This window comes from Lucilia sericata, unplaced genomic scaffold (assembly GCF_015586225.1).
Source record: "Lucilia sericata isolate MDLA Ls3-8-SP2 unplaced genomic scaffold, ASM1558622v1 Contig000306F_arrow, whole genome shotgun sequence".
Classification (NCBI taxonomy): domain Eukaryota; kingdom Metazoa; phylum Arthropoda; class Insecta; order Diptera; family Calliphoridae; genus Lucilia; species Lucilia sericata.
Genome location: NW_023994330.1, coordinates 299,356 through 316,568, shown reverse-complemented (window position 1 = coordinate 316,568; position 17,213 = coordinate 299,356). Strand labels below are relative to the sequence as shown.

General features: G+C 30.9%; 1 protein-coding gene across 1 annotated transcript in view; it reads left to right on the top strand.

The window, feature by feature from the left end:
* LOC119603417 (transient-receptor-potential-like protein) overlaps positions 1–17,213 on the top strand; it is a 29,210-nt gene that overhangs the window by 8,322 nt on the left and 3,675 nt on the right. Inside the window, exons 3-8 of the mRNA XM_037955445.1 lie at positions 2,584–2,732; positions 11,565–11,802; positions 13,475–13,617; positions 14,101–14,281; positions 15,375–15,566; positions 15,638–15,872. Coding sequence (XP_037811373.1) covers positions 2,584–2,732; positions 11,565–11,802; positions 13,475–13,617; positions 14,101–14,281; positions 15,375–15,566; positions 15,638–15,872 — 1,138 coding nt within the window. The remainder of the gene's footprint in view (positions 1–2,583; positions 2,733–11,564; positions 11,803–13,474; positions 13,618–14,100; positions 14,282–15,374; positions 15,567–15,637; positions 15,873–17,213) is intronic.

The following is a 17,213-nucleotide window of genomic DNA, read 5'->3' as shown; positions in this document are numbered from 1 at the left end:
AGTTCAGTTCTAGTTCAGTTCTAGTTCAGTTCTAGTTCAGTTCTAGTTCAGTTCTAGTTCAGTTCTAGTTCAGTTCTAGTTCAGTTCTAGTTCAGTTCTAGTTCAGTTCTAGTTCAGTTCTAGTTCAGTTCTAGTTCAGTTCTAGTTCAGTTCTAGTTCAGTTCTAGTTCAGTTCTAGTTCAGTTCTAGTTCAGTTCTAGTTCAGTTCCAGTTCAGTTCTAGTTCAGTTCTAGTTCAGTTCTAGTTCAGTTCTAGTTCAGTTCTAGTTCAGTTCTAGTTCAGTTCTAGTTCAGTTCTAGTTCAGTTCTAGTTCAGTTCTAGTTCAGTTCTAGTTCAGTTCTAGTTCAGTTCTAGTTCAGTTCTAGTTCAGTTCTAGTTCAGTTCTAGTTCAGTTCTAGTTCAGTTCTAGTTCAGTTATAGTTTAGTTCTAGTTCAGTTCTAGTTCAGTTCTAGTTCAGTTCTAGTTCAGTTCAGTTCAGTTCTAGTTCAGTTCTAGTTCAGTTCTAGTTCAGTTCTAGTTCAGTTCTAGTTCAGTTCTAGTTCAGTTCTAGTTCAGTTCTAGTTCAGTTCTAGTTCAGTTCTAGTTCAGTTCTAGTTCAGTTCTAGTTCAGTTCTAGTTCAGTTCTAGTTCAGTTCTAGTTCAGTTCTAGTTCAGTTCTAGTTCAGTTCTAGTTCAGTTCTAGTTCAGTTCTAGTTCAGTTCTAGTTCAGTTCTAGTTCAGTTCTAGTTCAGTTCTAGTTCAGTTTAGTTCAGTTCTAGTTCAGTTCTAGTTCAGTTCTAGTTCAGTTCTAGTTCAGTTCTAGTTCAGTTCTAGTTCAGTTCTAGTTCAGTTCTAGTTCAGCTCTAGTTCAGTTCTAGTTCAGTTCTAGTTCAGTTCTAGTTCAGCTCTAGTTCAGTTCTAGTTCAGTTCTAGTTCATCTCTATTTGCTATTTCCTAATGTATTCCAAATTTTATACACATCGCTTTATTTAATAGTTTCCATTTCTTCCATTCTCCCCCTCGACGTATGAGCAATGAATAATAGTATGCTTCTAAAACCATAATAATCATACGTCATGTTGTTAGGCCAATGTGAAAAAAATTTAAATCATATAAATTAAAATTTTTGCACACAAAATTGTGGTTATAAATTATTTAAATTTAATATAAATTAAATTCTTTAAACACAACATCTAATCGATTGGAAAAATCAATTATGTGTATTTAAGACAGCAAATAAAATGATTTGCTTATGAATAAAACTTTTAGTAAAAAAGCAATATATAATAATATGATAACAATCAACAAAGAAGCCACAAGAAGAAACCGCATGATGAGAAACTAAAAATAAACAAAACTTATAAAATTGCTAATTGATTTAGGAATGTTGAGTAAAATTTAAAAACAATTTAGTAACAGTTTAGATTAAATTTAAATTAAATTTAAGCATTGAAACAAAAATTTATAGAAGCAACTATATTTCATTAAAGCTGTTTACAAAATAATAAACGTTTTATAAAATACCATCAATACCACACCTCCAAGCTTAAAAAAGCAAACATGGAGTTTATCTCATAATTTAATTGTCTGTTTGTTTACATCTCTTGTGCTTGTTTGTCTGTTTATTTTTACAACCGCCTGAATGTATGTTAAGTATTTTGTTCAAGTATCTCTTCCATGTTTGTGTGCGTATTTATGGGTTGGCTGGTTGGTTGGTATGTACTCCATTTATGTATTTGTTTACTCTCTCGTAAGTGAAGAAGTACATGGTTGTTTATTTGTTTATACATGTTTATCAACATTTAAGATATATACTTATCATATAATATACACACATACAACACCAATAATAATGTACATAAGAACAACAACATTATTTTAAATTATATTATAAAAGCCTACTTGAGTAGATTTTCTAGCATAAAAAGTTAACTAAACGTTGTTACTTAAATCACGTTTTAATATTGTTTTAAATGAACAGAATTATATGCAGCAGGTAAAAAAAGTTCTTTAGCAACAACAACAATCACAGATTATTTATAAATAAATATTTTATTTTGTTATGTTAGAAAAATAGATAAATTTAAAAATATTTGTTTATAAATGTTGGCGTTATTACGATAATTTTGAGTTTTGTTCAAACGAATGTACATATTCTGAGTTTGATAACTGGGGGCCCTCGAAGTTAGTGAAAATTTCCCCCCAAAAAACATAATAATTTTCTTATTTTTTAAACAGTTGAAATTTCATGTTACATACATATATACAGCTCTTGAGCTAGGAACAAGTTTAGCACTTACTTATCAATTGGCTGCTGCCTGTTTTTTGGATTGTTTTTTACATACATTGTATCTTAAAAGATTAGAAAGAATTCCTACATTACTTTTTTTACTGTAGCTCTTAGATAAATGCTTGAATAAATACCTTATTTGTTTATTTTTTTCTATATTGTGTATTTATTTATAATAATTTTTTTTTGCTTTTTTTTTACCATCTCCTAAACATATATTGTGATGGTTGTTGCTGTTAAATCTACATTGGTTTCCGGTTTGCTGTTTTTCGATGTGCTGCTGAAACATCTTTCCTCTTCGCTACGAAAACAGGTGGCCCCTGTACAAGCTCAATACACAGGAGGCTCTTCACAATCCTCCAAACATGGGTGTCTGCCAGTTGGTTTGCCACAACTATTACAAATGGAGGAGAAGAAATTTCTGTTGGCTGTTGAACGTGGCGATATAGCAAATGTACGCAGGTGAGTACAAAATAACAATGACTACACTACGACGACAAAACAACAAAATTAGCAACTTTATTCCTAGAAACAGCATAAAACCGGCTTTTGTTTTTGTCTTCCACAATGTAGTGTTTAAATATTTTTACCGGTTTTTGCAAATTATATACTTATACAAATACGAATATGTGAGCTATTTGGGTTAGGTGTTGTTCTGAATTAATGTGTTGTGCTGTTGAAGGTGTTGCTGTGTGAATGCGTTTATGTATATGAGTTAGTATGTGTAGAGTCATTCATTGTTATTGCCTACAAAAGCATGTAGACACAAAAACACATTTGAAGCAAAATAATGTTGCAGCATATATGTATGTAGGTACGTTAAATAAAAGGGGGAAGATGGTGGAAAAAGTTGTTGTTGTTTTAGAGGATTACTAAATAAGGTTAGTTTTATAGGAACATTTGAAAGAACATTAATTTTTATTCGAGATCAGTTCTAGTTCAGTTTTTTAGCTCTAGTTCAGTTCTAGTTCAGTTCTAGTTCAGTTCTATTCATTCAGTTCTAGTTCAGTTCTAGTTCAGTTTCTAGTTCAGTTCTAGTTCAGTTTAGTTCAGTTCTAGTTCAGTTCTAGTCAGTTCTAGTTCAGTTCTAGTTCAGTTCTAGTTCAGTTCTAGTTCAGTTCTAGTTCAGTTCTAGTTCAGTTCTAGTTCAGTTCTAGTCAGTTCTAGTTCAGTTCTAGTTCAGTTCTAGTTCAGTTCTAGTTCAGTTCTAGTTCAGTTCTAGTTCCAGTTCTAGTTCAGTTCTAGTTCAGTTCTAGTTCAGTTCTAGTTCAGTTCTAGTTCAGTTCTAGTTCAGTTCTAGTTCAGTTTAGTTCAGTTCTAGTTCAGTTCTAGTTCAGTTCTAGTTCAGTTCTAGTTCAGTTCTAGTTCAGTTCTAGTTCAGTTCTAGTTCAGTTCTAGTTCAGTTCTAGTTCAGTTCTAGTTCAGTTCTAGTTCAGTTCTAGTTCAGTTCTAGTTCAGTTCTAGTTCAGTTCTAGTTCAGTTCTAGTTCAGTTATAGTTCAGTTCTAGTTCAGTTCTAGTTCAGTTCTAGTTCAGTTCTAGTTCAGTTCTAGTTCAGTTCTAGTTCAGTGCTAGTCAGTTCTAGTTCAGTTCTAGTTCAGTTCTAGTCGTTCTAGTTCATCTTCAGTTCTAGTTTCAGTTCTAGTTCAGTTCTAGTTCAGTTCTAGTTCAGTTCTAGTTCAGTTCTAGTTTCAGTTCTAGTTTCAGTCTAGTTCAGTTCTAGTTCAGTTCTAGTGCAGTTTCTAGTTCAGTTCTACAGTTCAGTTCAGTTCTAGTTCAGTTCTAGTTCAGTTCTAGTTCAGTTCTAGTTCAGTTCTAGTTCAGTTCTAGTCAGTTCTAGTTCAGTTCTAGTTCAGTTCTAGTTCAGTTCTAGTTCAGTTTCCTAGTTCAGTTCTAGGTCAGTTCTAGTCAGTTCTAGTCAGTCTAGTCAGTTCCTAGTAGTTCTAGTTCAGTTCTAGTTCAGTTCATGTTCAGTTCTAGTTCAGTTTCTAGTGCAGTTCTAGTTCAGTTCCAGTTCTAGGTTCCAGTTCTAGTTCAGTTCCTAGTTCAGTTCTAGTTCAGTTTAGTTCAGTTCTAGTTCAGTTCTAGTTCAGTTCTAGTTCAGTTCTAGTTCAGTTCTAGTTCAGTTCTAGTTCAGTTCTAGTCAGTTCTAGTTCAGTTCTAGTTCATTCTAGTTCAGTTCTAGTTCAGTTCTAGTTCAGTTCTAGTTCAGTTCTAGTTCAGTTCTAGTTCAGTTCTAGTTCAGTTCTAGTTCAGTTCTAGTTCAGTTCTAGTTCAGTTCTAGTTCAGTTCTAGTTCAGTTCTAGTTCAGTTCTAGTTCAGTTCTAGTTCAGTTCTAGTTCAGTTCTAGTTCAGTTCTAGTTCAGTTCTAGTTCAGTTCTAGTCAGTTAGTTCTAGTTCATTCTAGTTCAGTTCTAGTTCAGTTCTGTTCAGTTCTAGTTCAGTTAGTTCAGTTCTAGTTCAGTTCTAGTTCAGTTAGTTCAGTTCTAGTTCAGTTCTAGTTCAGTTCTAGTTCAGTTCTAGTTCTCAGTTCTAGTTCAGTTCTAGTTCAGTTCTAGTTCAGTTCTAGTCAGTTCAGTTCAGTTTAGTTCTAGTTCAGTTCTAGTTCAGTTCTAGTTCAGTTCTAGTTCAGTTCTCAGTTCTTCAGTTCTAGTTCAGTTCTAGTTCAGTTCTAGTTCAGTTCTAGTTCAGTTCTAGTTCAGTTCTAGTTCAGTTCTAGTTCAGTTCTAGTTCAGTTCTAGTTCAGTTCTAGTTCAGTTCTAGTTCAGTTCTAGTTCAATTCTAGTTCAGTTCTAGTTCAGTTCTAGTTCAGTTCTCGTTCAGTTCTAGTTCAGTTCTAGTTCAGTTCTAGTTCAGTTCTAGTTCAGTTCTAGTTCTAGTTCAGTTCTAGTTCAGTTCTAATTCAGTTCTAGTTCAGTTCTAGTTCAGTTCTAGTTCAGTTCTAGTTCAGTTCTAGTTCAGTTCTAGTTCAGTTCTAGTTCAGTTCTAGTTCAGTTCTAGTTCAGTTCTAGTTCAGTTCTAGTTCAGTTCTAGTTCAGTTCTAGTTCAGTTCTAGTTCAGTTCTAATTCAGTTCTAGTTCAATTTTAGTTCTTATCGTAGTTTATTTCGTCAGTTTGTTTTTTTTTTGCGAAACTCCCCCAAATTGAACTGCTATTACTGCACAGGCATATTTATTTAAATATGTAAAAAAGTATCTTATTTCCTAAATTTGGCATAGTACTTTCCTCTGCTGTTGTTGTTTTTTGTATTTGTTTTACTCATTGTTGTTGTATCTTGTTTTCTGTTGTTGAAGAGGTGTTTATATGAAAAAGTAATTTATCTTTTCATCTCGAAAATATCAGCACAAGGGAGAATTTCAATATTTCTTACATACTCTTTATACTTTAGCTACATATATAGCCACATACGAACAATTTAGAAGAAGGTACAGGTATTTTTAATAAATTTTCAATTAATTTAAATACGAAAAAATGAACGGCAACTGAAAAAAGTTTCTATTGAAAAATGAATTTAAACATGATTTTAAGAAAATTGAATACAGGAAAAAATCACTTTACGAAAAAAAATTAAATTAACATAAGAAAAAATATGCCTTAACTTTTTCCTTAGGAAATATAAAGTGTTGCGTTTAACAACCATCATGTTTAAAGTAATTTACTTGCTTTCTAAAAGTATGCCAATCATGTGAATCTTTTATTCTTGTATACACAATACAGCTATTTACTCATGTAGATGTTTTTCACAGTTTTTCGTTATTATTTTTTTTTTTTTTGCTATTTTGTTTTACCTAGAAGTAGGCAACTTGAAAAAGCTTTTAACAAGTACTATTTACTTTCAACAGCTGAAAAAGAAGAAAAATTGTCTTTATAGTAGAGAAAAAAAGTAAAAGTTGAAAAGAACAGACATTTATACATTAATGTATATGTATTAAGAAATGGAAGGTGTAAAATGTTTAAGAAATAGTTCCTTTTTATTTACAAGACTGTTATCTATGTTATACATATAAAGAAAAGTTTTGTAGGCTTTTAAATAATTTAAAACAATGTGATTTATACCCCTTTTTGTTATACAGTGGACGTCCACTAGTACGAATTATATAGTGTCAGGCCCTTTCGTAATACCGAAAAATTCGTATTATTGAACAACACATTTTGTATGTTTAAATTCAAACAATACACATAAAATATTGGATTTTATTTATTTTTGTTTTATTTTTCATGAAAAATTACATAACGGAACAAAATATAATAAATGTGTATTATTTTAAATAAATTTCTTGTACATAAACAGGCATAAAAGGGACATATTTACGTATATGAATTGTTAATTTTGAAAGTATCGTGAGTCCAATGGTTGAAATGAGATATATGTAGAAGGTTTTAAATTTTAATGTTTTTAAAAAGATGTGTGCCAAAGACAATTTGCAATTTACATACATATGTGTTCTAAAATGTATTAAAATGTTCAGATTACATAAAACTTTTATTAGAAACTTGAATGGAATATACCACAATTCTCTAATTTATAATTTTCTCTTAAAAATTAGAATAGTTATCCTTAAACCCATTGTTTGGAATGTGGAGTCACACTACTTTCAAAATTAACAGCTCATACATACATATGTATATAAATATCATTTTACTTATTAAAAAATCCATCATTTAACATCGATGTTTATTACATTGTAAAATGATTCTTACGGCTTTTTCAATAACAGCGCTTTTGAGGCTTCAATATTGTTCTCAGCAGAGTTATTGTCGGGAACTAATAAAATACTTTCCTCATTGGCGTTATCATCCAATTTAATTTCTTCTCTTGGGTCATCAAAATTCCAATAAAATAAATTAATAACTCTAAATAATTGTTGATTTGTAAATATACATGCAGTAAATTGTGTGTATAGGATTTTTAAAAATACAAAACACTTGTAATGAATACAAAAAAACTTCAAAATTACTGAGCTTAAGGTGAATGATACCGAAATAATAAAATAAAAACATAATAAAAACTTCATTCATACGTAAATAAAACCAAAATTCCCATAAAAAATGCGTTATTCGTACTATCGAACAGAAAAATTGTGACTTTATTCGTACTATAGAGTAGACAATGCAACAATTTTGCCATTCGTATTATTGGATATTCGTAATAAAGAGTATACGTACTATTGGACGTCCACTGTAGAGGTTTTTCATTATTTTTATGCATTTTTCCAGGACGTTTCTAATATAGTTCCTAATCAGTTCTGGTTCACATCTTGTTTGTGAAATGTGAAATAAATTGTCTACTCTTTACTTAAACGAATTAACTTTTCTTAATTTATTTGTCTAAATAATAAAATTTCCTAAATGTAGACAATTATTTCTAAATTAATGCTTATGGCTAAATTACTTTCACAAGCCACTTAATTAGCAAAAATGACAAATGTTATAATTGTATTATTTAAAATTCCTTAAGTACTATTAAACATATATATCTGTTTTATCCTATTTTCGTTTAATCAACAAAATTATATATAAAAATAAACACACAAATTAGTATATTTGTAATAATTACTCCTTAATGTATGCAATAACTTTTAAATTTTATAGACTACTAAAAGTATACTAGTGGTTTTAACACAATGATTATTTCGAAAATATTTTTGCCATAAAACTAAAACTCTCCACACTTTCTTAAAATACGACAAAAGGGAAATGTTAAGAATTTTCTTATTTTTTTCTGTTTATTATTGAACATTTTGTGTGTTCAACAAGCGTTAACAACAACTACTACAACAATGCAATAAACAAATAGAAAATTTAAGTTTACATTTTAATTTGTCAACACAATGCTTACACACACAAACAACAAAACACACTTCAAACTGTCTAAGTGTCCCCAAAAATAAAGGACAACAAGGAAAGGAAAACTGGACAGGAAGAGAAAAACATGAACAAAAAAACTAAACAAAGAAATGTTGTAAATAATAATAGAAAATATGTATAAGTACTAGAGTGTATATAACCAGAACTACCACAACTTTAACTTGTCCAACCAAAACAATTTAAAGGAGACACACTTCAACACATTGTCCCCTTGAAACCCTCCTCCTCTCCTCAAGCACACAAATAACTTTAGTATGTTTGTCAGTACTTAACAAACTACAACATTGTTTATGGTTTCTTTTTTTTTGTGAAAAAAAGGGTTCAAAAAGGACAACAATTATAAGGACTACAATAACACACCTATACTAATACACAAACCGACTATTTAGACTCTAATACAAATATAACTGGATCCTTTTTTGTCTAGCTCCTGGTCATATGTGGTCTATTGGTGTGTATTTGGGTTTCATTTTGTTTATTTTTACTTACAGGTAAAACAAACACAATTATAATATGATTGTGTTTTATAAACAAAAATTTATTCATACTTGGTTTTCCTTTGTTGTGTGTGGTTCTAGTACTCTTTTTTGAAGTGGTCAAGCTATTGTACCTGTAGTGTAATTTTCAAATTGGCCGGTAGAAGAGACAAAGGAAGGAAACCTTAGTTGTTAAGTTTTGTGGTACCAAATGACCACACTAGTTTTAAGTTTCTTAAAATTGTGTATTAACTAAACTAATAATGTTATAAAAGTTATGTAAAAAACAGTGATGCACAAAGTTGTGGACATTTTACAAAAAGAAATAAAAAATTTAATTATTTCTATAATTTTACTATTTTTTATGAAAAACAGTTCAATTTCAGTTTTTGTTAAGTTCTAGTTGAGTTCTACTCCAGTTCTAGTTCAGTTCTAGTTCAGTTCTAGTTCAGTTCTAGTTCAGTTCTAGTTCAGTTCTAGTTCAGTTCTAGTTCAGTCTAGTCAGTTCAGTTCAGTTCTAGTTCAGTTCTAGTTCAGTTCTAGTTCAGTTCTAGTTCAGTTCTAGTTCATTCTAGTTCAGTTATCTCATTCTAGTTCTCAGTTCAGTTCTAGTTCAGTTCTAGTTCAGTTCTAGTTCAGTTCTAGTTCAGTTCTAGTTCAGTTCTAGTTCAGTTCTAGTTCAGTTCTAGTTCAGTTCTAGTTCAGTTCTAGTTCAGTTCTAGTTCAGTTCTAGTTCAGTTCTAGTTCAGTTCTAGTTCAGTTCTAGTTCAGTTCTAGTTCAGTTTCTAGTTCAGTTCTAGTTCAGTTCTAGTTCAGTTCTAGTTCAGTTCTAGTTCAGTTCTAGTTCAGTTCTAGTTCAGTTCTAGTTCAGTTCTAGTTCAGTTCTAGTTCTAGTTCAGTTCTAGTTACAGTTCTAGTTCAGTTCTAGTTCAGTTCTAGTTCAGTTTCCTAGTTCAGTTCTAGTTCAGTTCTAGTTCAGTTCTAGTTCTAGTCATTCTAGTTCAGTTCTAGTTCAGTTCTAGTTCAGTTCTAGTTCAGTTCTAGTCGTTCTAGTTCTAGTCATTCTAGTTCAGTTCTAGTTCAGTTCTAGTTCAGTTCTAGTTCAGTTCTAGTTCAGTTCTAGTTCAGTTCTAGTTCAGTTCTAGTTCAGTTCTAGTTCAGTTCTAGTTCAGTTCTAGTTCAGTTCTAGTTCAGTTCTAGTTCAGTTCTAGTTCAGTTCTAGTTCAGTTCTAGTTCAGTTCTAGTTTCAGTTCTAGTTCAGTTCTAGTTCAGTTCTAGTTCAGTTCTAGTTCTAGTTCTAGTCAGTTCTAGTTCAGTTCTAGTTCAGTCTAGTTCAGTTCTAGTTCAGTTCTAGTTCAGTTCTAGTTCAGTTCTAGTTCAGTTCTAGTTCAGTTCTAGTTCAGTTCTAGTTCAGTTCTAGTTCAGTTCTAGTTCAGTTCTAGTTCAGTCTAGTTCAGTAGTTCAGTTCTAGTTCAGTTCTAGTTCAGTTCTAGTTCAGTTCTAGTTCAGTTCTAGTTCAGTTCTAGTTCAGTTCTAGTTCAGTTCTAGTTCAGTTCTAGTTCAGTTCTAGTTCATCTAGTTCAGTCTAGTTCAGTTCTAGTTCAGTTCTAGTTCAGTTCTATTCAGTTCTAGTTCAGTTCTAGTTCAGTTCTAGTTCAGTTCTAGTTCAGTTCTAGTTCAGTTCTAGTTCAATTCTAGTTTAGTTCAGTTCTAGTTTAGTTCTAGTTCAGTTCTAGTTCAGTTCTAGTTCAGTTCTAGTTCAGTTCTAGTCAGTTCTAGTTCAGTTCTAGTTCAGTTCTAGTTCAGTTCTAGTTCAATTCTAGTTAGTTCAGTAGTTCTAGTTAGTTCTAGTTCAGTTCTAGTTCAGTTCTAGTTCAGTTCTAGTTCAGTTCTAGTTCAGTTCTAGTTCAGTTCTAGTTCAGTTCTAGTTCAGTTCTAGTTCAGTTCTAGTTCAGTTCTAGTTCAGTTCTAGTTCAGTTCTAGTTCAGTTCTAGTTCAGTTCTAGTTCAGTTCTAGTTCAGTTCTAGTTCAGTTCTAGTTCAGTTCTAGTTCAGTTCTAGTTCAGTTCTAGTTCAGTTCTAGTTCAGTTCTAGTTCAGTTCTAGTTCAGTTCTAGTTAGTTTAGTTCTCATTCTAGTTCAGTTCTAGTTCAGTTCTAGTTCAGTTCTAGTTCAGTTAGTTCAGTTCTAGTTCAGTTCTAGTTCAGTTCTAGTTCAGTTCTAGTTCAGTTCTAGTTCAGTTCTAGTTCAGTTCTAGTTCAGTTCTAGTTCAGTTCAGTTCAGTTCTAGTTCAGTTCTAGTTCAGTTCAGTTCTAGTTCCGTTCTAGTTTAGTTGTAGTTCAGTTCTAGTAAACTTCGTTTCAGTTTTTTTTCTTTTATTCACCTTCTCTATTGATTTTTTTCTGTACGTTAGAACAAACTTTGTGGAAATTCTTTAAACAGTTTTATTAGCAAGTAAATTTGTTTCATTCTCTTTTTAAGTTTTTGTTACTTCATTTCAAACTTTCTTTGGTTAAAAAAACTTTTTTAATGATTTTTATTTTAGGACCAAATAAATATTTAAAACTGGGAGCAACATAATGTTTGCTGAAATTGAAGCAAGATTTTTTTATTTTGAAAAGTAAGGCATAAAGTATTGATAAACTTAAGAAAATTTACAGCAATGAAAATCTAGTGGTTTCTGAGCTCTAAGTTTTGAGCGAAAAACTATTGTTTGAACGTTGATTTGGTGTAAATGGCATATTAAAGTTTTTTATTTATATGTATTATTTAAACAAGACATAAGTTGTTGTTATCGAAACTTGTTGTATATTAGCCGCTAGGCTTGTCAGGTAATTAAAAGTTTTACTTTAAATTCTTAAACTTAAAATGTTACAAGATTTAAATATCCTAAGAAAAGTTTTGTTAAATTTAAGATTGTTTAGAAATTTATTTGTTCCTACAACTTTTTCAGAATCTTACAAAAAGCCCACCGAAAACATCACATCAACATCAATTGCATGGATCCTTTGGGCAGACGTGCCTTAACTTTAGCCATCGATAATGAAAACTTAGAAATGGTTGAGTTGCTGGTTATAATGGGTGTCGAAACGAAAGATGCTCTTCTCCATGCTATCAATGCGGAATTTGTTGAAGCTGTTGAGTTGTTGCTGGAGCATGAGGAACTCATCTATAAGGAAGGAGAACTTTATGTAAGTGTTAAAATGAGATTTATATTTATGTAGAACGAAGCAAGTGTATGTTTTCTAAACAAAAAAAAAAAAAAACAATGAAACAAGAAAAAAACGTGTGTGGTAAGATTTCCTTAAGCACATATACAGTTTAAATAATCTTGAAATAAAAATCAGTCATTAGACACGTTTTCATTAGGAAATGAGATGAAATAAAGTTTTATTTCTACTTTGCTAAGCAAATTCTATTACGTATTTTCTTCCTACTTTAAGACAGTTAAAAAAATATATAAGGCAAAGATGAATTTATGTTACACTTCGATCTATCAGTGTATAGTCGAGGTTAAATTGTATAATTAAGCCTATAGATCAGTCAGTAGACAAGTTTTAGATCAGCCTATATTGAGCTGTAGATCAAAATACAAGCAGTTCTAACTATCAGTCTAAAGCTAGTTTATACATGTTTCAAGAATAAAGATTTGTCTATGTCAAGACAGTAGATCATTCTGTGGTGAAGACTATAGATCAGTCTATAGTTTGGACTATTGATCAGATTATCTTCAAGACTATAGATCAGTCTATAAATACTGAAGATCAGTCTTTATTCCATACAATATGTCAGTCTAAAGACTAAAGATCAGTCTTTATTCAAGGCTATAGGTCAGTCTATGTCAAGATTAAAGATCAGTCTGTGGTCAAGCATGTAGATCAGTCCTTATTCCAGACTATATATCAGTCTATAATCAAGAGATCTGTCAACACTTTAGATCTTATTCCCATTCAATTAGCAAATGTTGTGATGAACCAACTCTGCCCCTTAATATTCTGTACTGAAAAAGAAGCAAATCAAGGAATTGAGTCAAGAAATCAACTTCCTGTTTGCCTCTCAATATCTAGGCAAATAATTGTATATGAGTAAATAGGTCACCCCCTACCCCTTAGAAATGTTTTTAAAATATATAATCAACTTTTTTATAGCTTTAAGCTAAATGCAAAAAAAAATCCAAAATTTTCAATTAAGGTTTTTCAAAATTATACCTCAAGGTATTAAAAGTAACGACAAACAAAAAAAAAATTATACACATTTGTGGCAAATACAACGACAGAAAAAAAAAAACTTAAATACTAAATCATAATTTAAAATACAGAACTGGCAGGTTATTTGGCTTTTGTAACTGTGTCTGTGTCATTTAAATGTTTGCTTGATTAGGCACTTAATGTACCACATTTGTTAACGTTTTCATCTCTAACATTTTAAAAGTATTTCGGCTAGAGAACATACACTGCTTGTTTTTTTTTTTTTTTTTTCACAGGCAATTTTAACTTTGTCAAGTCAACACATAACCTTGACTTCATTTTTCATATGGATAACCCTGTAAAAAAGAGAAAAAAAGAACACAGACACTAAAAAAAATTACAAAAGAAAAAAACCGTAATAATAAAAGGCCGCCAATATGAAACATTAAAATATGCTGCAAAAAATATTCAGGGTTTTTTAAGCATCAGTAAGAAAAAACTATATTAAAAGAAAATATGCACACAAAAATTAACTTAATCATGCATCCGTGCTAAATTTTTAAATATTTTTTTCCAACACTATTACATGTCTCTTGTCTGTTACTTATTATGTTTGTTGTCTTTCCTCTTTTTACTTGCCGTAACTGTAATCGTATGTGTGTTTAACTCTCGCTAGAGTTGGCAAAAAGTTGAAATTAATACAGCCATGTTTCCACCGGATATAACACCTTTAATTTTGGCAGCACATAAAAACAATTTTGAAATTTTAAAAATTCTATTAGATAGAGGAGCTGCTGTACCAGTGCCACATGATATAAGGTAAGTTGACATACAAGTTGCTTGTATAAATTACAAAAAATGTATGAAAAAAATAATCATATACCTAAAAGTATGCTATGGAAATTGTGCATTTTATATTAGGCGAAACCTTTATGCAAAAAACGTATAAAAAATATGTTAAAAAGTGGAAAAAATATGTTCATTTTTGTTATAAGACAATAGCTTATGATAAAATTTTTAGAAAAATTCGAGAAATATTAAAAAAATATCTTTTGTGTAAATTATGTTCCTTAACGTATGATTGTTATTAGAGATTGTAAATCACTCATACGTACACATATGATAATTTATTACACAGTTTGGTTGGAAATATTAAAAATATAAAAGATTTATTTCAGTTTTCTGAAATTAATAAAAATTGAATTTAGAAAGTAACAGAAAATTAAATTACTCTATGAAACATTTAAAAATAAAATGTTTTCTAATGTGTTCTCTTTATGCATATTACTTTTGTATTTTCAGATGCGGTTGTGAAGAATGTGTTCGTATGTCTTCTGAAGATTCTCTACGTCATTCCTTGTCTCGTGTTAATATTTATAGAGCTTTATCTAGTCCTTCTTTAATATGTCAGACCTCTCACGATCCTATATTAACTGCATTTCAATTGTCATGGGAACTAAGAAATTTAGCCTTTACCGAGCAGGTAAGTAAATTTCTTGACTACTGACAATCTCCTTTGTAGACTGATTTATAGCCTTCGCTGTAGACAGATCTATAGTTAAGTCCATAGTCTTAGCTATGAACTGATCTATAGTCTTGACTGTATACTGATCTGTAGTCTTGATTGAAGACTCATCTATAAGATTGACTATAGACTGATCTATAGCCTCGACTATGCACTGATCTATAGTCTTGACTATAAACTGATCTATAGTCTTGACTATAGACTGATCTATTGTCTTAATTATAGACTGATCTATTGGTTTGACTATAGACTGATCTATAGGTTTGGCTATAGATTGATCTATAGGTTTGACTATAGACTGATCTATAGTGTTGACTATAGACTGATCTATAGTCTTTACTATAGACTTATCTGTAGTTATGGCTATAGACTGATCTGTAGTCTTGACTATAGACTGATCTATAGTCTTGGCTATAGACTGATCTGTAGTCTTGACTATAGATTGATCTATAGTCTTAACTATAGACTGATCTATAGTCTTGACTATATACTGATCTATTGTCTTGACTATATACTGATCTATAGTCTTGACTATAGATTGATTAATAGTCTTGTCTATAGACTTATAATTCTTGACTAAAGTCTGATATATAATCTTGACTATTGACTGATATATAGTCTTGACTATTGACTGATCTATAGTCTTGACTATTGACTGATCTATAGTCTACACTTTATTATCTTCATTATAGACTGATCTACAGTCTTGACTATAGACTGATCTATAGTCTTGACTATAGACTGATCTATAGTCTTGACTATAGACTGATCTATAGTCTTGACTATAGACTGATCTATAGTCTTGACGATAGACTGATCTATAGTCTTGACAATAGACTGATCTATAGTCTTGACTATAGACTAATCTATAGTCTAGACTATAGATTGATCTATAGTCTTGATTATAAACTGATCTATAGTCTTGACTATGTACTGATCTACTGTCTTGACTATAAACAGATCTACATTCTAATCTGTATTCTTGACAAGACATTGATCTTTATTTTTGAATATCGACTTGTTTTAACACTTATACTGTTTGACCTTTTAGGAATGTAAATCCGAATATATGGATCTAAGGAGACAATGTCAACAATTTGCCGTAGATTTACTAGATCAAACAAGAACCTCAAATGAATTGGCCATTATACTAAATTATGATCCTGATATGTCCACATATCAGCCTGGTGATAGAATGTCCTTGAATAGATTAACACAAGCGATATATTATAAACAGAAAAAGGTGGGTACTATTTCCCTAATGTAACAAAATGAAAAATATTCCAATCAATTTGTTCCTATCTCTTCTAACAGTTCGTGGCTCATGCAAATATCCAACAATTATTATCTTCCATTTGGTATGAGGGTCTACCCGGTTTTCGGCGTAAAACTTTATTTGAAAAACTCTTGTGTATTGTGAAGGTGGCCGTATTGTTTCCGGTTTATTGTTTAATCTACATGGTGGCTCCGAATTGCAAGACTGGCCAGTTAATGCGTAAACCATTTATGAAATTTCTTATACATGCCTCATCATATTTGTTCTTTTTGTGTAAGTATGTTGTGAAACATTTTGAAATTAGAAACAAAATTGTAAAATCATCTTACAAAAACTGAAGAAAACTATATGCAACAAAGCAAACGAAGAAATGTTAAATTGTGTTCTATGAACTTAACCAAAACAAGTGAGAGTGTGTAAAGTAAAATAAAAAACTAAGTTTATTCACATTCAGTTAAATGACATGATGACTCTACAAGATTTTTTTTATACTTTTTCGTTCAACTTCTTAAACCATATATGTACGTACTATATACACTGCTCCTGGTTCACAAAACCATTTGTGGACATTATCTAATCTCATAAACCAACAATTGTTATACTGACTTACTCCCTCAGAACATAGTATGGTGCAGTGTTGATAGTTGTGGTGGTTTTTGTGTTGAAATAAGAATGAAATTGTATTTAAGTAAAGCGTAACTAAAGAGAATACAACCGGAAGAATGTATTCTTCCATCATATCACAAACATACATTTATGCTTGCTCTCTAACTAAACAAAAAGCTACCAGAGACACATTCATACACATGTACACATCTACCAGTATATGGAAACATACTTTTATGACAACCACTAAGCCATCTCATATAAAACAAACATTCACCATAATACCAACTTTAATATAACGACGATGATGACAACAACTACAACCATATAACTACAATAACAATGTCCTTGTACTTGACCAGAAGCATACCAATAACTATACAACTTACATGTACAGAGATTCTTCCATAAAATAGTGAAACAATGGAAACATTTTACTTGTTTTTGTATGTGTGTGTAAGGATGCTTTGGTGCGTCCTTAAATTCTTTTCAAATTGTTAAAACTCATGCACTGCATAAAACAATAATGATGAGTATGATTTTGCTATATTATGACCACATATACATACATACATATGTATGTATGTATGTATCTACTTATACAGTAACCTTTATATACTTTGAAATGAGTTTTAGATTTAAGTTAGATTTTTTCTTTTGTCTATCTAAAAATAAATACAGTGAAATCTAGTTAAAAAAGACAGCAGACTCTATGAATCAACCAGTTGAAATTAACAACTTTCGACTATGGACACGACTATAGACTAGACTATAGACTAGACTATAGACTAGACTATAGACTAGACTATAGACTAGAATATAGACTAGACTATAGACTAGACTATAGACTAGACTATAGACTAGACTATAGACTTGACTATGGACTTGACTATAGACTAGACTATAGACTAGACTATAGACTAGACTATAGACTAGACTATAGACTAGACTATAGACTAGACTATAGACTAGACTATAGACTAGACTATAGACTAGACTATAGACTGG